This window comes from Columba livia, chromosome 1 (assembly GCF_036013475.1).
Source record: "Columba livia isolate bColLiv1 breed racing homer chromosome 1, bColLiv1.pat.W.v2, whole genome shotgun sequence".
NCBI lineage: Eukaryota > Metazoa > Chordata > Aves > Columbiformes > Columbidae > Columba > Columba livia.
Window position 1 is genome coordinate 9,631,603 of NC_088602.1, and position 20,370 is coordinate 9,651,972.

At 40.0% G+C, this 20,370-nt stretch overlaps 1 protein-coding gene across 2 annotated transcripts in view; it reads left to right on the plus strand.

The window, feature by feature from the left end:
- The window catches only part of TMEM135 (transmembrane protein 135), a 184,666-nt gene that overhangs the window by 70,936 nt on the left and 93,360 nt on the right, over positions 1-20,370 (plus strand). For both annotated transcript variants that reach the window (XM_065034603.1, XM_065034529.1), the window contains one exon: positions 8,801-8,866. In XM_065034603.1, coding sequence (XP_064890675.1) covers positions 8,801-8,866 — 66 coding nt within the window. The remainder of the gene's footprint in view (positions 1-8,800; positions 8,867-20,370) is intronic.

The following is a 20,370-nucleotide window of genomic DNA, read 5'->3' on the forward strand; positions in this document are numbered from 1 at the left end:
GCATTTTTTGGGAAGGGGATAGGAGGAAGGAAATGGAGAAGAACAGGGATGTTGTTGCAGCTGAGACACAGTGAAGTCCATCACCATGATGTATATTATCGTTTCGGTGTTATGAAGAGCAGGGTAATTTAGTTAGGTGGCAGGGCAGAGGTAAATCAATTCACAAGGGAGTTCATTAAACCTGAAAATGCCTGTTTAGTTCAATGGGCAAATATAATTTTTTTGAGTAATAGAAATTGCACTGAACTGATTGGATATTTGTGTGTAATTTTGAACCTGTGTTTACATGACAAAGCTGCAAATATTCTAAGGAAGGAGCAAGATGTCCCTAACAAGAGCTACCTGTGCTTTTAATCTCGCTACTTTTGATACTGGTTTATTCATGCCGTATTAGTGATGAGCTTTACAAAACATCTGGTTAGGGTATCAACATACACTTATTATTTGAGAAAGAAGAGCCGTTTTCAGTTAGTGCTTTTGTTAGCTAAGATTTGTGGCCAGGTGTGTGTTTTGTTTGCGTTCTACCTTCTAATCTTCAACCTGGTTGTCCCTCCTTCCCCATAATTTAGAACAGATTTAGTCCTTCTCTTGTGCATCCAGAGCTTCTACAAGATAGTCCTGCAAGCTGATAATTGCTGGGGCATGTGAATATTGCAGATATGTATCCTTCCATTACTTATGTGCATCTTTATTTCCATTTGGGGCAAACAGTAAAACATAATTTATATAACAGAACTGTATTATTCTTCTAATAAAGGTGCACAAATGTTGAAGAAGCAAGCAGGGGAAAGGAAGGTCAGAGTCCAGCGCAGGGCAACAAAGATGCTGAAGGGAGTGGAGCATCTCCCGTGTGAGGAAAGGCTGAGGGAGCTGGGGCTCTGGAGCTGGAGAAGAGGAGACTGAGGGGTGACATCATTAATGTTTGCAAATGTATAAAGGGCGAGTGTCACGAGGATGGAGCCAGGCTCTTCTCGGTGACAACCAATGATAGAACAAGGGGTAATGGGTTCAAACTGGAACACCAGAGGTTCCACTTAAATTTGAGAGGGAACTTCTTCTCAGTGAGGGTGACAGACACTGGAACAGGCTGCCCAGGGGGTTGTGGAGTCTCCTACTCTGGAGACATTCAAACCCACCTGGACACCTTCCTGTGCAACCTCATCTGGGTGTTCCTGCTCAGCAGGGGGATGGGACTGGATGAGCTTTAAGGTTCCGTCCAATCCCTGACATTCTGTGGTTCTGTGGGATTTAAATTGTTTAGTCCATACAGAGTTCACAGTTAATTTGCTTTTATAGCAGGTGAAGGTAAGAAGTGATTTGATCTGCTAATGCCTGAATGGAAAGAACTTGTGTCTCACAGATGTCAGGTATTTTTTACTGATGCACTCGCTGTACAAATTAAGTTCAAGTGGTTCAGCAGTGGAGGCAGAGACAGTCAGATTCCTTTAGAAAAGACCAGTGGTAGGTGAAATTCACACCTGTTAGAAAGAATGAATGATTTTTTTTTTTTACAGTTTTCCAGAAAACAAGAATTTAAATAAATATATAAATATATATATAAATATATATATAAATATATATAATATAATATATATAATATATATATAATTATAATATAATATATATTTTATATATATTTATTTTATATATTTATATTATATATTATATATATTTTATAATATATATAATATTTTTATAATATATATATTATATATTTATATATATTTTTATAAATTTATATATATTTATATATATAATATATATAAAATAATATATATTTATATATAATATATAATAATATTATATATATATTATATATATAATATATATATAAAATATAAATATATATATAAATAAATAAATATATAAATTCACACCTGTTAGAAAGAATGAATGATTTTTTTTTTTTTTACAGTTTTCCAGAAAACAAGAATTTAAATAAATATCTCTTTAAAAGCATCAGTTCAGCTTCAGTGTTGTACTTCAACATATTTTAAATGTATTTTAAAATAATAAAATATATAGAATGGCAGTAAGTTCTCTATTGGTTTTGTAGTAATTTCATCGAAACTGTGACAGTAAATAAGCTCATCAGTGGCATCAGTCATCTGGAGTAGTGTCAGAGGGAGAGCGTTGATTTCTGCTTGACATTTTGTGGACAGAAAAAATGGATTTCAGAAACGTCTTGTACACTTTCCTATTCATTATGCCAAATCTCTATTTTTATAGCACTCACTCTTATTTTCGAAAGCTGTGTGACGTTTGGCTAACAAGGGCTACAACAATAGTTCATTTGCAATATGCAATCAAGTTGCAAAATGTTAGTGATGATTTCAGATAGACTGTCAAGAATGGTTTTAAAATGTAATTTCCTTTTTTGTGAAGAAACACCAATTTTAGAGGCCAGAGCTGTCAGCCAGCTATTGTAGCCAAGATCAGCAAACTTAATAGGAGTGAAAAGCATTATTTTGTGGTATTCCAGCCATTTTTATTCTGAAAGCAAATTGCACCATTTTCATTTTAATTGGATCTGTAAATTGCTGTGAATGAGTTCCAAAGATCTGTGCCTTTCAGGACACATCTTTACATAGATTTATTCTTTAATGCGTGTTTAGAATTAGATGCCAAAATTTGTTAGGTGATTAAAAAGCATGCATTTCGAAATGAATTAAATTGCAATAGCAATCCCTGCAGTGCCTGCATTTGCAGTTTTAACTTTGGTAAAACAGTAACTATGTTGATAAAGTATTATGAGACCATTTTACTTTTGTGAATACCTACAAAATTCAAAACATCTGGAATCTACTGTTTTTCTTGCCCTTTTCCCTACAATTTCCATCAATGATGTGCATTTTTTTCCCCCCCACTTTAGTTCTGGTTCATAGAAGTGGTTTCTCCTTTTTTTTTTTATTTATTTATTTTTTTTTTTTATTTTAACCCGCTTGCAAAGAATTGGAACAAAAGCAGCTGCGTGCTTGGAGGGGGCACAGTCGGTCGTCTTTATCTGGAGATGATATTAGTGTTTGGAGGGTGTCATGGAGCGATGAGATACATGAGGCTGCCGTTTCACCTCACAAATGATCACAGAATGTCAGGGGTTGGAAGGGACCTCAAAAGCTCATCCAGTCCAGTCCCCCTGCCGGAGCAGGAACACCCAGATGAGGTTACACAGGAAGGTGTCCAGGAGGGTTTTGAATGTCTGCAGAGAAGGAGACTCCACAACCCCCCTGGGCAGCCTGTTCCAGGCTCTGTCACCCTCACTGAGAAGTTTCTTCTCAAATTTAAGTGGAACCTCCTGTGTTCCAGTTTGAACCCATTACCCCTTGTCCTATCATTGGTTGTCACCAAGAAGAGCCTGGCTCCATCCTCCTGACACTCTCCCTTTATATATCTGTAAACATTAATGAGGTCACCCCTCAGTTTCTTCCAAGCTAAAGAGCCCCAGCTCCTTCAGCCTTTCCTCATAAGGGAGGTGCTCCACTCCCTTCATCATCTTTGTTGCCCTATGCTGGACCCTCTCCAGCAGTTCCCTGTCCTTCTGGAACTGAGGGGCCACAACTGGACACAATATTCCAGATGTGGTCTCACCAGGGCAGAGTAGAGGGGAAGGAGAACCTCTCTGACCTACTGACCACCCCCATTCTAATACACCCCAGGATGCCATTGGCCTTCCTGGCCACAAGGGCCCAGTGCTGGCTCATGGGCATCCTGCTGTCCACCAGGACCCCCAGGTCCCTTTCCCCTACACTGCTCTCTAATAGGTCATTCCCCAGCTTATACTGGAAAATGGTGTAACACATATATATAATATAATGTATAAAATATAACTGGAAGATGATGTAACACAGTACATATTGCCTTACACTGAAGAATAATTTTAGGATTCAGTACCTATCACCCTGGCAACACGTTTATTTCACACTGAGATCACCAAAGCCATCTGTTAATTTGCTTTCTTAAGGACCTCTGACTCGCATCTCTGAACAGAAATATCTGAAGTCATTGCCTGAGCCTGTAATGGTTCTTATTTAAAGCTTATGCACAGTGAATTGGATGCAAATAAATATTTAAGGAAGCTGTAAAAATGTAATATTTCATTGTAATCAGATTTTTATGTGAACAGGGCAGAAGCAAATAAAATGATCTAAATTCCCAGCCAGTAGTTTCTTTGGGAACACTTATTATTTTTTAAAAGGACGGTTTTGACTTTTTAATTGGTTATCGTGACATGATAAATATTTCCTATCAGTTGTATTTTGCAGTCACACGTACACATCCTATTTTATTAATGTATTTTTAAATTAGGAAGCAATAAATGTAACTGTATGTAAAGACTTGACATTCAGTGAACATATGTCTAATAGAAATACACGCACAAATTTTCTAAGATATTTAAAGGATTGAAAAGTGCTGACATTACAGCCAGGTAATTAAACCTATTCTAAATGACATGTGATTTGCTCAGGAATAGTGTGAATTGTGAACCAAACCAAAAGACCTTGAAAACTGTTCTGTGGGGCAAAAGGGCAGTTTTGACCTGATGCTTGAAAGTTTGCTAAACTTTTCCAATAGAAATCTATTGCTGAAGAATTCACATTATTTTATTAGGTAGCCTGTGTTGAAAGATGGATTAATTTGTGGCAGAGAAGTATGCTGCATGTTTTTATCACAGAATCACAGGATCGACTGGGTTGGAAAAGACCTCAGAGATCATCCAGTCCAACCCTTGGTCCAACTCCAGTCCATTGACTAGATCATGGCACTAAGTGCCATGTCCAATCTCAGTTTAAAAACCTCCAGGGACGGTGAGTCCAGCACCTCCCTGGGCAGCCATTCCAATGCCTGACCACTCTCTCTGCAAAGAATTGCTTTCTAATATCCAGCCTAAATTTCCCCTGGCAGAGTTTAAGCCCATGCCCCCTTGTCCTATTGCTGGCTGCCTGGGAGAAGAGACCAATGCCCACCTGGCTAGAACTGCCCTTCAGGCAGTTCTAGAGAGTGCTGAGCTCACCTCTAAGCCTCCTCTTCTCCAGACTAAACAAGCCCAGCTCCCTCAGCCTCTCCCCATAGGGCTTGTGCTCGAGTCCCTTCACCAGTCGTGTTGCTCTTATCAGATTTAATCAAATTAAATAAACAAAATTCCCATTTCAATATACTTAATACTTTAAAAAAAAGTATTTTAAGTTGTGACATCTGTGTTCAATGTATTTAAACTTAATCAGTATTTAAACAAGTTGTATGAGAATATTATGCATCCTGAATATTGACTGTTACTGTACTAGTAACTTTGGTAGTTTTGAAATTAAAACCCAAGAACATACCAGCCAAGATGTGTTCAATTAACTGTTTTTTTTAATTTAAAGTAGATTTGATGTTTTGTAAAAATCCTTTTACTATCAGCAAGATACTATTACACACAGAATTTCAGAAAGTATATAAGGTATGTAAGCATATTGTTATTTTTTCATTGCCGTAGTGGTATTCTTCTTTGATACAACATTTTTCACCTCTGTTCTTTATAAAGCACAAAGTATTGTGGAGTTCGTCTTTAACATTTGAAAAAATTGTAGTTTTTTGGTATATTTCTATTTTAAATTTATTCACCTGCATGCTTATTCTTCCATATTTGACCTGTACAGCTTGAATTTGGGGCTTTCGGTGTTGGCTCATCCCAGCTAGAAAGTGCAGAAGGAAGGACGGACTGCAGCCGCAGTTGGACTCAATGGTCTTAAAAGTCTTTTCCAGCCAAAATGATTCTGTCATTTCCACCAGTTATGGACGATTAGGGGAACTGGGCTGTGCTTCTTTGGGAAATGGGGAGAATTTACAGGTCAGCTGTAAATCTCATTGTTTTGTGGACTCGGCACTGAAAACGTTGTGAAATACTGGAGCAGGTTGAGCAGAGAGGTTGTGGGATTTCCATCCTTAGAGATGCTGAAAAGGTGCCTGAAGAAGCCCTGGGCAACCTGCTCCAAGGGGTCTCTGCCAAGTGGTTCTGTTTGCAGGGCAGAAAGAAAAAAGGTGGAAACTGAAGGCAGTGTGGGCTTTGTCCAAACCAGAGTGTTACAGATAAGTTCAAATTTTAAGACTGGCCTGATTTTCCTGGCCCGAACACTTTTGTCCTTAGTCTGTGTGATGTTGTAGTTTTGTGAAGTTGTTGATTTCTGAATGGTTTCATCTTGTTCTTCTTCCATGTAAGAAATTACCTTATTTGAATCTCAGCACATGGTTCACACTTAGTTTTCTCTGTAGAAGGGGTACAAACTTCAAATGTTTCCTGCTAATGTTCCCTTCACCTTAAACATTACACCAAAACTAAGCTTGGATCTAATCACTCTTTTGAAAGACAAACTTCTTCAAGCATCTTCTTGCATTTCACATACCTAAAAAGCCATTAGCTCTTTCTCCAGCCTCGTCATTGTCAGGACATGAAGGGCTGTCGGTGGCCTCATCCCCCTGCAGTTTGGGTGGGAATCGGTGATTTTAGGGCTAATCTTCTTAGCGGCAGCCGGCACATGAAGAGTGGCGCCCGCGGGAGGACACCTCTGGGGCTGGCTCGACTGTTGCTGTGGTTGTCCCTTGTTTCCAAATGACATCTGGCATTAACGATGCGACTACAAGTGTATTAAGATGGATCTTTTACCAACAGGCGTGAAAAGAAAGTCACACGCACCAGCGGTTTTCAAAAGAAACAAAAGCAGCTTAGCTGTAGTGACAGAGTGCTTGATTCGCTTGAAACAGCCTTAAAAATGTTGGTGAAAGAAACCAATTTTGGGGAATACAAAAGGTTGCATGAGGTTCGCTCTTCATCTCTCCAAGAAGAAGGGTTTGAGAAGAAGAATCGCGCTGGGGCATTGTCCTGCGTCGTGGCGGGTGTAATTGAAGTTAATACGTTTTGCAGTCTGGTGTTCTGGAGCTCACGCGTTCGTTTACAGATGAGGCACGAGGGGGTGGAAACACAAGGCAATTAAAAGCCCTTTATAGAATTCTTTTTTGCAGGTAATCATTTAGAAAAGGGTGAACCCCACTGTCGAGGGTTTAGATTGTGGGGTGACAATAAAACCCTGGCAGATGTATTCTTAACCTCCTCTCCTCCAACCTTTCTTCCTTTTGCCCCTCCCTCTTCCACTTCCCACTCAGGACAGGCGATCAGGAGGGCAAGAAGGACAGAGAGAAGAGAGTTGGAAAAATTAACAATGTTTTACTAATGCTACTAATAAGAATAGAGAAAATATACAAAATATACAAAACCAATCTTGAAAGTCCCAGCAACTGCAGAGCCGGCACCCAAAGTCCTGGACTGGACTCTGCAGCCAACCGGAGCTGGATTCAGTCTCTCACCAGGCCTGAGTTCGCAGGGATGACTAGCAAGGTCCTCTCCTAATGTCGGCCATAAGCAGAAGGGAAAAGGGATGAGATCCTCATGATCTCCCACTTTTATATGAAGTATTCACGTGAATGGAGTGTTATACACAGTTGGTCAGTTTCTTGGTCACCTGTTTCTTGTTACCCCTCTCGCGAGATGTGAATCTGTCCTTATCAATAACCTCGCATTCCATTGCTAGGTTTCCCAAAACATGTGTCTGGTTCTCCAGGAAAATGCAGCTAATATGAAGCTTTAGCTGACAGGCAAAATCACTAAAAGAGAAACTTGTTTTTTAACAAAACCAGGACACACACTTAATCAGTGTCTAGGAAGACCTGAGGAATTAATCTCAAGCGATGTCTTTGATATTACGTTTGTTGAGATACAGCTATCTTAAGAGAATGTAGCGTGAACCCAGCAAGTCCTACAGTCATGTAAGCATTGAGCTGCTTCGTTTTTAAATCACTGTTTAGAAAAATAATCAGCTACTGCAAGCTACTTTTGTTTATAAACTTTCAAAACTTTTCAAACAGCCTGTTAATTACTTTTTAACATAGATCCTTAAATGTCAGAATATTTTATTAGAACCAGATATTAAAAACATGTTTTGTTGCAGATGAAATTGAAACTGGCTTCAATACTTGTTATGGAAACCCGTTTTTAAAACAAATCTGTTCTTGTGCACTCTGATGTGCCAATCCATGTTTTTATGTAACCGGTGGTTTATTTTTCATGTCTTTTTGCAGCCAGCTTGTAGAAAGAAATGTTGCACAGAACCTATGTGTTTGTTGTATTATAGCCGGTATTTAGAGTCGGTAATCTGTGTTTACGTCAAAGTATGTGCTGGTTGTCCCACTGGATTAAAGAATGGATGAGAAAACTAACACAGGAAGGAATGCAACCTAATTAAAGATTTCCCCAGAGTTATGTTCCCTGTCATTTGCCACAGGAGAATGTTGTATTTTGTAATGTCACTGTTATTAACAGTTAAAAGATACGAGTTGCATCATACCCTTGTTTTCCGATACTTGTTTGTTAAGCGCATAATATTAAACAACAATTTAAAAAATGAGTTAGTTTAATGAGTTGTAAAATACCACAAAGCTATTTTTTCCCTTAGTATCTCACTTTTAGCTGACAACCATGGCATGGGGCTGAGCGTCTCTGACCCGAATGAAGAGGCCCGTGTCAGTGCCGCGCGTCTCGTTTAGGTCGTTACTGAGCCCAAAACCCTCGACAGACCTCGCACCTCACTACAAACCTCAACCTCACCTGTGCAGGCTGTTCTAAATAACGTACTGAAGTGATTCAGTTGTAAACGGGCGCTAAAGGTGCTGACGCTTAAGAAGAAACTATAGAAGTTGAAGCAGATCTTAATGAGCTGGGTGGTTTGTTTTTTGAATAACTCATTTGCGTGTGTTTTTTTTTGTGCAGGCGGCAGAAACGTTGTTCCGAATGGCAGTAGCAAGAGGAGCTATTACACCTTTAAGACACGGAGAAGTAAGGCTATATGTATATTTTTTTTGTTTGTTCTTTTAACATGTGGTATAATGTGTTATTAATGTAATGCTTTATAAATTCCTGGGAGACATACTGTCTTGAGCTAAGTGAAGAGGGCTGAGCTATATATAACTCGCATACCTACATTACAGTTTCTTTTAAAGGAGAACAAAAATTTAAATCCTGCCCAGTGGGATATTAAGTTTTCTTCAGAAAACACTCTGTTTTTCTCTTTGCCTGAGTTATAATTTAGCCTTATTTTACAAGTGACTCACAAGAGTGTCATTTTAGCCAGGCAATTTTTCACTGGATTTTCTCTATTGAAAGTTGTAGAGTCTAATGAAATTCATATGAAGTTGATCTTTGGGTAACTGTGGAGAGGTTTCTTTATCCTTTGTTTGTTCCTTTCAAGAAATCAGTAACTTCAGGTAGCATATGAACTGTTAATACATGGATTAATAAAGAGGATGAATGTATTTGAATATTGCGCTGTTCATACATGATTCTGTTGATGGTGAGTATTTGTTTCCTCCTTCGTGTGGTTTGATATCACGTCAACATTGTTTTGAACATTGGTCATTAGATGTCTCCAGTATTATGTGGTGTAATTTATGCTTAGGTTAGATTTAATTAAAGAAAAAGTGCTATAGTCAATCATGACGCTGGAAATGAGAACCAATCTGGGCATTGCCAGAGGTGGATGCTACAGTATATAGGGCTTGAAATGTGGAAACCTCAGTGGTTTTTCATGGCAGTCTGATTTTGATCCAATTCCTAGGCAACTTTGTGAAAAGTTCATGTAATAGACACCATGTTCAGTCTGGGATCTAGACCGGGACTTACCGTGGGATCCCAGCTGTGCTCTAAAATGTTCCTTATGCTGGTGAAGTTGCCTTTTTGTCTCTTTTGAAACAAAGTCCTGTATCTTTGCAGCAGTGTCTGAAGATGTACCTGAGATTCCCTGTCCTGCCACTGTCTGTACTTTTAGCTTTTCTGAATATGGATTCTTTATACTTCTTAAGTACTGCTCTTCATTCTTTCCCACAGAAGAGTGTAAAGCAATTTCCAGAAGCGTTAGTGACAGAATACGTGCCACTCTTCCAAATTCTGTATTTAGGTCTTCACAGTGAATGGTGCTTAATTTTTTGTGTTTCTGATGACCAGGTCACCCAGAGAGTTTGTTGAATCTCCATTGCTGTAGTTCACAGTATCACAGTATGTTTGGGATTGGAAGGGACCTCAAAAGATCATCTAATCCAATCCCCCTGCTGGAGCAGGAACACCCAGATGAGGTTACACAGGAACATGTCCAGGTGGGTTTGAATGTCTCCAGAGTAGGAGACTCCACAACCCCCCTGGGCAGCCTGTTCCAGTGTCTGTCACCCTCACTGAGAAGAAGTTTTTTCTCAAATTTAAGCGGAACCTCTTGTGTTCCAGCTTGATCCCGTTACTCCTTGTCCTATCATTGTTTGCCACCAAGAAGAGCCTGGCTCCATCCTCATGGCACTCACCCTTTATATATTTATAAACATTAATGAGGTCACCCCTCAGTCTCCTCCAAGCTAAAGAGCCCCAGCTCCCTCAGCCTTTCCTCACACGGGAGATGCTCCACTCCCTTCAGCATCTTTGTTGCCCTGTGCTGGACTCTCTCCAGCAGTTCCCTGTCCTTCTGGAACTGAGGGGCCCAGAACTGGACACAATATTCCAGTTACCTGATAAATGGTGTGAATTATGGAAAAATAAAATGATACATTTTTTTAAAGTCTAACTAATTTGATTCTGTAAGGGGTAATGGATACAAACTGGAACACAAAAGGTTCCACTTAAATTTGAGAAGGAACTTCTTCTCAGTGAGGGTACCAGAGCCTGGAACAGGCTGCCCAGGGGGGTTGTGGAGTCTCCTACTCTGGAGACATTCCAACCCGCCTGGACACCTTCCTGTGTAACCTCATCTGGGTGTTCCTGCTCCATGGGGGGATTGGACTGGATGAGCTTTCGAGGTCCCTTCCAATCCCTGACATTCTATGATTCTGTAGTTGTACCATGCAATGCAAAGTAGTGGGACGATTACGGGCATCTCTGTGAATGATATTAGTAATTGCTGTGTTGGATCCATCTGATGTTGAGCCAGTTCAGCTCACTGACATGGTAGAAGAAGTTTCATTTTTTCCTTCAGGTATTCCCTCTGATTTTCTATTAATTAGACCATTTCAAGGACTAGGGAGAAGCAGAGGAGAAGCAGCAAGACGCGTGGTGAGAGGCTGTGGCCGTGGTTAGCAAGAAGGGAACTGGGTGAAAGTGCCTCCGTTTGATGATGCCCTGTGACACTATTTCTGATGTATTCCGTGGGCTTCAGTGGAAATGCAGTTAATTCTAAGCTAGGTAATTGATAGATAAAACATGTAAGAATTGCCCAGAGTTGGCTTTTTGTGTAAGAAGGCAGTAGGAGAAATAAAAAGATATTTTTCTCCCTTATATTTTTATCAGTTTGTATCCGTGGGGGGGGAAATATTTTGACTCAAGGAAGATCTTTTCCTTAAATTCCATTGTGGAATTATAATTCCTTTAGTCTGAAAATGAGGAATGACATTAATCAAACGAAACTAATTTTTCCACAAGAAACATAATTATCAAGAGCCATATTAACATTTTTTTAGCTGTTCCAAGAAACTGCTAAATGTTTGCACAGTGCGTAAGTAGAAAGGGAGCCAGAAAATAAAGTGGAATATGAACTAAAGTTGACTGTATTCTGTTTGAGAAGTGCGAACTTGGCAGTGAAAATCAAAGCAGAACAACTTGTTTGTTGGAAATTCCAAGCTACAGAGGCAGCAATCCAAATGTGCAAAAGTGCTGTTCAGCTTTTGTAGCCGGACTTAAAAACGTAACCGCATTTAATGTTTAAGAGGGGGTAAAACTGTTCAATAATAGAAGGCAAAAATTGTGTAAATACTTATTTGTTTAAAATTAATAAATTGATGACAATCTTCTGTCTGCACTGCTGAACAGATTAACGCGCAAACATTTATTCTATACATGCAAAACAGGGTGTGTGAAAAACTATCCGTTATAATCCAGCTGTCATCACCAGGTGGATTTATAATTTATAAGATTGAATGTCTGTGGGAAATCCCTTTTCTTCTCCTCCCAGCCTGTCCCCTTTGGGACTCATGAAACCTTTATGCATATAGAGTTCTTAATTTCTTTCATTTATTATTGAAGAAATTGAAAAATGAGGTTGTACTGATATTTTTTTTTTTTCCCTTTTTTTTTTAAGTTTTGCACATGGTTTGTAAAATCACTGTTGAGAGTTTAGAAAAGTGTGCTGCCAACAGTAGTTCATCACATTCGGGTACATAGCGCTAAAATTATTTAACTGCGGGTTATAGATCATAAAGGTTCCTGAAGAACCTTCTCAGCACCTCCCTCCCTTGCTCCTGGTTGGATGGAAGTGTGGTAGCATTCATGGGAGGGAATCAAACCCAGGAATATAATTAGTTTTCAGGATTCGGTATGCTTTTTTCCATGCTGATTAGTTACTTCTGCCAGTTGCTTTGGTTTGGGTGTGGAGTGTGAGGCGGAGCTGTGTAGTTCATTCCTTTCTGCACTTCTAGCTCGTTCCCCAGTGATCCAAAAACGGTATGGACAGATGTGATCACACCAAATCCATGGCTCTGCTTGTGTACGGACATCTTAGGGTGCATTTTATTAATGTCACAAGATTTAAATTCAGTGATGGGCACAGCTGAGGGCTGTACATCCAGGGTACCTGGAGCTGACACCACCTAGAGAGCTTCTCCAGCTTTTTCTGCTGCTTCTGGTCTTTATCCAGCAGCCTAAGATCATAAAATCACAGAATAGTTTGGGTTGGAAGGGACCTTCAAAGCTCCTCCAGTGCCACCCCTGCCATGAGCAGGGACATCTTCACCCAGATCAGGTTGCTCAGAGCCCTGTCCAGCCTGGCCTGGGATGTGTCCAGGGATGGTTCATCCACCACCTCTCTGGGCAACCTGGGGCAGGGTTTCACCACTCTCATCTTAAAAAATGTCTTCCTCATGTCTGGCCTGAATCTCCCCTCCTTTAGTTTAAAATCATCACCTCTTGTCCTATCATAACAGGCTCTGCTAAAAAGTCTGTCCTCATCTTTCTTAGATGCCCCTTTTAAGCACTGAAAGGCCACAATAAGGTCTCTCTGGGGCCTTTTCTTCTCCAGGCTGAACAACCCCAGCTCTCTCAGCCTGTCCTCCCAGCAGAGCTGTTCCAGCCTCTGATCATTTCTGTGGCTCCTCTGGCCCCTCTCCAACAGGTCCATGTCTTTCCTGCACTGAGGGCTCCAGAGCTGGACACAGGACTCCAGGTGGGGTCTCACCAGAGCGGAGCAGAGGGGCAGAATCACCTCTCTCCACCTGCTGGCCACGCTGCTTTTGATGCAGCCCAAGATACGATTGGATTTCTGGGCTGCAAGTGCACATTGCTGGATCACGTCCAATCTTTCATCCACCAGCACCCCCAAGTCCTTCTCCTCAGGGCTCCTCTCAGTCCCTTCATCCCCAGCCTGTGTTGATAGGGGGTGTTGCCCTGGCCCAGGTGCAGGACCTTGCACTTGGCCTTGTTGATCATCCTACACTTCACTACATCTCTGCCTGTCCATCCATTCTGGCTTCTTGTGATTTTCTAGCACCTGACCCTGCTGGTCTTAAGAGCAGTGGTGAAGATCACCGTGTGAGAAATCGGATAGAGGAGAAGGAGGTTAAACAGAGAGAGTGAAACCCTTAATGGAAAAATACTGTGAAATATGTAGACTGACATGGATAACAGAGTTATAATGGCAGAGGGATGATTCCAGAGTGCTGGAGCTGATACCAGCCCTGCATGAACTGTGTGGATGTTAACTCATTCTTCTGACATATTCATGAATTTGTAAACTGTCTTAATCTCTTTTCATCTAAAATGTTCTGGGGTTTCCGAGTGGAAGAGTTCAGACGTATCTTTAGAGTTCGTGAAGTCTATGAGGAGAAAACCCCTTGCTGCCTCAGAACTGAAGATGACAAAGGCCATGGCCCATGGGTTGTGCTCTTCTGCCTGCAGTCTTAAGGCGTTTAGAGAACCTTTAGTGCAGTGGAACTTTCAGAATCGTCATGTACTATCTCACGATGGCAAAGACAGAAAAAATAATTTTACAGAAGAGATAGGCTTGCAGAGGAGAGTCAGAGCAGAAAAAGAGCTTAGGCTTTATGATGGGTTCCATTTTATAATGCCTGCAACAGCTGAGATGTTTTGAAGAGGTTTCAAAGAAAGGACCGCTCTTCAGTCTGTAGTGTGCCATGTCATTAATTTAGGATATTTGGTGTTTTTTTTCCTTTTCCCCCCTGCCAGTTACAAAAAAGCCTTGTTCATGAAATGCCATGGGAAACACAGTATGCAAAGGAATTTCCAGGCTGCCTTTTTTGGTTTCTGAGAGGTTCAGCTCCCAGAAGCGGTTTGGTTGGCTGGGGTGCCTGAGGAGACACCTCCCAAAGCTGCCCGAGGCTTGGATGGATCCTGTGCTGTAAAAAACAGGGACCAAACAGGGTGTCCTGTCCTGTCCCTCCTCCTCAGCCTATTTAGTTAGAATCATAGAATCATTTTGGTTGGAACAGACCATTAAGATCATCGAGTCCAACCGTGACCTACATCTAGCGCTAAACCATGTCCCGAAGAGCCTCATTTATATGCCTTTTAAACACCTCCTAGGTTAGTTAATGACCAACCTCCAACTGGAGTTTATATCGATTTCTGGTGCTGACTCCCGGTTCCTTTGAGAATTAGGAGTTATATGATCCATATGGAAGAACTGGTGAAGTTAAACAAATACCTGCCCATATACATGTGTTTTCTCTTTGGGAGATACAGCACGAGTGCATATTAAAGTGAGTTGTCAGACCAGCCCCCTCATACATAATGAGGCTGGAGCATCCTTAGCTATAAAAATACTGTTGTCAACCAAATTTGCAGTACAAATAGATATAAAAAAATATAATTATTGTATTTCTCAGCCTAAAATGGCTTATGGCCTTATGGTGTAATGAATGTAATGATGTGCGTTGCCCTGGCAGTAGATACCCATGCTTGAAAGTGTATTTTGTTGTGAAGAGTCTTCTTTGCTGTGTGTAATAGATTTGATAATATATTTTCATGCTGTGTGTTTTCTGTAAGGTAAATAATGTGGAGTGCAAAGCTTCATGAATTTAGCCCAGATATCTGTAAAAAGTAATATCCATGGATATTACATTCATAGTAATGATACACTTGTGATAAATTTTTAGCTAGAAGTTAAACAAGGGGATTAGTAAGGATCCTTAAAATGCAATTTATTTTATATTTTTACAAGCAAACAGATTAAAGTGGAAACAGCAATATGAAACACTTACTCATGCAATAGTTCTTCCAGTGCTTACACACACTTTATCCTCTGCCTGGCTGGAGTTGTAACAGATGGAAGATGACATGGCCCAAGTGCCACCTGTGTGACTTGGGTTCAAGCTTTAAAACAAGCACTGGAACAGCTCTAAAGATAACATCAGTGTGGTCTGAACAGGAAGGACCTTTCTAACGCCAATACTATGAGTTCTAAACAAGCAATTACTACATTTTTGTAGTAAAATGCTTGTTTTGGCAGTTCTTGTTCAACTGAGTATTCTTTCGTAGAAATCAAAACCATGGGCTGCTTTGTTATATGAGGGGTGTATATATATTTTAGAATAATGCTATTAAAGTAAATAGTTTTGAAATGTTATAAAAAGCTGAAGAAATAGTGCAAGCATTCATTTCTTGCATTTGTGGGTTGCACTAAATGATAAATAATAGATAATAGAATCCGGTAGTCACTGACGTTAAATTTCTAAAACAATCCTATCTCTTTAAACTACACGTTTGCATATATGTGTGCGTTCATATATATATATATATATGTGTGTGTGTAGGTTCTTTTCAACTGTGAAATTTTATCTTGCATTGATTTTAAGAAAGAATTTCAGCCTTGGGAGGGAGGGGACAAGGTTAAGGTGACATTACTGCCAGCTCAGGGTTCCTCGCCCTCTTCCTTCTTCCCTGTCCGCCGTGGCACAGCAGAGTGCAGAGCCCTGCAAACTCAGCTGTGTGATTCAGTCATGGAAACAAGAACCTTTTTTATTAACAGCAGTAACTGTTAATTGTTTTTGTGAGAAGGGACTTTCTTATTTTACTTGCATATTGGAGCTATTAGAATGAGACCTTAGGAAACATCAGTCCTATGTGTGCTGTAAAGCTGCCATGGGTCAGAGTGCTCATTTAAATGATGGTCTCTTCTATGTAAGGGGATTTATTCTAGAAATTACCAAATTCTACGTTTGATTTTCAAATTTGGGGATTTGTCGCAATGATGTTTTTTCTGCTATTTTTGGCCAACTTCATTTTTAATACATGAAATGCATGAAGACTTCATAACTGATAACATTTTAGATTATAAAGAAGTACTGTGAATCGCTTGAGATGAATTTTCATTGCGATACAATTGCTCGGGGCACACTGTTTCCTGTGATCTCGGCTCGGGGCCGTACCAGGGCCTAATCATTCCCAGGCACATTAAAAGCCGAATGGCAATGGGCTGGTGGACATCTGATCCCCTCGCCCTCGTGCCTTCCCATCACAAAGATGTCTTTATTGTCAGGGGTTCAAAAGTTCTGCTCTTACAGACTACCCCAACATCTCTGGTTTCCAGGCTTTTTTCTTGAATACTTTGTTACTGTCATGTTAATATGTGAAGAAAGATGTTTTCTCAGATTTATGTGAATCTTACAGCAGTAGAGACACTGTAGTTACCATCCCAAAGGCTCTTTACTTTTTAAGCCTTCTGGCTTCTGCACTGTTGGCCAAAATGAGCCTCGTTTGTTCTCACCGAGATTATGAAGCTCCCAGCAAACCATGTTTGACATTGCAAAAGAAATCTGGTTTGGTACAAGGACTTAAATTTTTGTAAGGCCATGTCATAACATTCATTGGCTTTTGCTGCCTTCAAAGTCAGATTGTCAGTCTCTTGGAGCTTATCCTGTGTTTTCTCCCTCCTTGTTAAGGCTTGCTAATACACAGAAAAATGTGTATTTCTTTAATTTAATATGTTGCAAAACAGCATCAATTTAACTTAACCAAACCATATTTTCTGAATATGTGATGTAAGATCCAAAGTGCCAGTAGGTTTCGCTATGAATTTCTCTTATCCATACCCTCTTATTTTTGAAAGATATTTGCAAAACTCTACGGAAGGAGTTGCTTGCAGGAAGATCTGAGTCCCTTTTCCCCTCAATAAAGGTCTCTCTCTATCCCCAAGAGAATAATCTGCAGTTTGGATTTTTAGCCTTTTCAAAAGAAATTAGTGGTTTGTTTGTTTTAATAAAAAACATACTAGCTCATATTCGGAAACATCAGTTAAAAACCCCCAAAAACAAACAAAATTATTGGTGTGCATAAGTACGGCTTTCTCTTTAGTGAATTCTTTTTTGGAAGTAACATTAGGTCTTTCTCTTACAAATTCTTGTAAAGCAGCAGCAAGTAGATAAAATGGATCCGTAAGAATAGGAGTGTTTTGTAGTCTACCTGCTTCAACTTTTGGTTTGGGATACGTAGTATTGGTATCTGGAAACTCCTTTTGGCAGGCCCCAATGGGTAACGGTTCAAAGGTAGTTTAGTTGCTGTACCTTATCTATATTGTCTGGAAGTAAGTCAAAAGTAAATAAATCTTCTGGTTAGAGGCAGTGAAGACTAAAGCTTGATCAGAGAGAAAAGGAGGGAATGCTGTTGGTCCTCAGGGAGGAAAACCACCAGATCACAGGATCGCAGGATCGACTGGGTTGGAAAAGACCTCAGAGATCATCAAGTCCAACCCTTGGTCCAACTCCAGTCCATTGACTAGATCATGGCACTAAGTGCCATGTCCAGTCTCAGTTTAAAAACCTCCAGGGCCGGTGAGTCCAGCACCTCCCTGGGCAGCCATTCCAATGCCTGACCACTCTCTCTGTAAAGAATTTCTTCCTAATATCCAGCCTAAATTTCCCCTGGCAGAGTTTAAGCCCATGCCCCCTTGTCCTATTGCTGACTGCCTGGGAGAAGAGACCAATCCCCACCTGGCTAGAACTTCCCTTCAGGTAGTTCTAGAGAGTGATGAGCTCACCTCTAAGCCTCCTCTTCTCCAGACTAAACAAGCCCAGCTCCCTCAGCCTCTCCCCATAGGGCTTGTGTTCAAGTCCCTTCACCAGTCGTGTTGCTCTTCTCTGGACCCGCTCCAGCACTTCAATCTCTTTCCTGACCTGAGGGGCCCAGAACTGAACACAACACTCCAGGTGTGGCCTCACCAATGCAGAGTACAGGGGAAGGATCACTGCCCTTGTCCTGCTGACCACGCTATTTTTGATACAGGACAGGATACCATTGGCCTTCTTGGCCACCTGGGCACACTGTTGGCTCATGTTGAGCTTCCTGTCAGTTAGTACCCCCAGGTCCCTTTCTGTCTGACCTTCCAAGTGTTCCTGTGGACAGAGTTTGCGGAATGGATTTGCCATATATTAAGTTGTGTGAAGGTGTTATTTGTCTTGCCTTGAATGATCCATTTTATGTGGTTTATATGTTTTTAATTCATTTTTACTCGTGAAGAGGAAAGCAAATTTGTCTCAGAACCTGAGTTGAATATGAAGAACTTTTCTTCTCTTTTAACGTGCAGTTTGCCTGAGGATATTCTGTTCCTTACTAGAAATCATCATGAGCCTTGAAAAAATATTGATGGGCTACAAATTATTTTAATGTGAAGTGGTGGAATTCATTGGTTAGGGACTAGGAAAAATGAATGCACTGGAGGAATCAAGTCTAGTGTAAATTTAAGGTAGAAACATATGAAAATAGTGACTATATGTTCCAGCATGTGGAGAGTTAACGGAAGAAAGATAACACACAAGTTTGGAAACTTTGAGAACCTACTGTTTCACTTCTTTGAAAATTATCTAGGTGATTCATGTTTTGCATTTTTCTTTTAAATGTATGGACAGTACATTTAAAAATACATAGTGTGTCTGTTTTTCATAGAGTGGAACAATGGGGTTTAGTATTTAAGTGTTTGACATATCAGGCTATGCATTATTTTTATGATAAAGTAGATTATTTTTAATGCAGGCCAATAGTATGTATCTCACAATAATCATAACTTCCCTTTGTGATGTGAAACACAAAGCTAAAAAGTAAATTGAATTATTCTCAGTATTTGCGAGCCATCTTACACCAAGCTGTTTTTCATAAGGAATAAAGTAGGGAGAGAATTACCTGTTTTAGAGATTGATTTCTTCTTAAAATGTTCTGATACCTTCCCTGTATATTCCAGATTTCTTATTCTTTTTCATCAGCAAAAGAGCGAGTGCATGGCAAATGCAGATAGCATAAAATTGTGGGAACAAAAACTAAACGTAAGGAAGTATATTTACTTTCTAATCTAGTTTTTGTTTTGACGTGACTCTGATCAACAAGGAATATGGGGGAGTATATGAGATATTAAGATAATTGTACTTGATTTTTTTCTCGTTACAAAATGTTACTTCAGACACAGACATTTCTTTTCTGTAACCTGGCAGGAGTTGTTTAACACATATTCAAATTGCAGTCTTATATGTCGCGACCTTGGAATGAAACGTCTTGCTTTATACTTAAAACTTGCCCCAAAAGACAGAATCTGGCAACTCCATTGTTTGGCCAGAGGAAGAATCGTCTCTGGGGAGCATTTTACTTCTGTATGTGGGGAAAGGCACAGTAGGTGTTAGAGGAGATTGGTACTTGAGTTCTTTCTCGCTTCAGTGTTGGTATTAATGTTGTCTTAATGCGTTCACATAGTTGAAGAAATAGGCAGCTGTAAAAAGCTATTTAAACTGATAAAGATAAGAGTGTGTTCACATTCTTGTATGCATTTGAGAATGCTAAATAAATAAAGATGTAAATGAAGCATATGCTCAACTGATCTTCAGCTTCTGTGCAAGCTGTGCATCTCGAGTTGTTGGAATCAGAGTCTTGCCAATGTATGAATGCATTGTCATTTTCTTTAGCAGTTTGCAATAAAAATATCTGCACGTCAACTAACTCATTGGTTGTACTGTAAGAAGAAGGGGTAGTTTAACTTCACTGTAAACGTTATTTACATTCAGTGATTTCCAACAAATGAAATTGAATAATGCTTTAGGGAAACAATGCAAATGTAAAAATCATGATAAAGGGTTTGTCAGTGTTTCCTGCTTGCTCTTCAGAATTTTCATTGAATTCCATTATTTAAATAGTGTCCTCCTGTTTCTATGGGAGATGTAGGAGTGGCTCATGACCATTCTTGAAAGCCCGATTGATGTGACAAGTCAATTTGACAAGAAACAAATACCAACATCGATTGCAGTGACCGAGGACTTGAGATCAATTTTGGACTTGGCATCATAAGCTTTTTCTTCTAGTCAAGTAACTGGGTGCAAGAG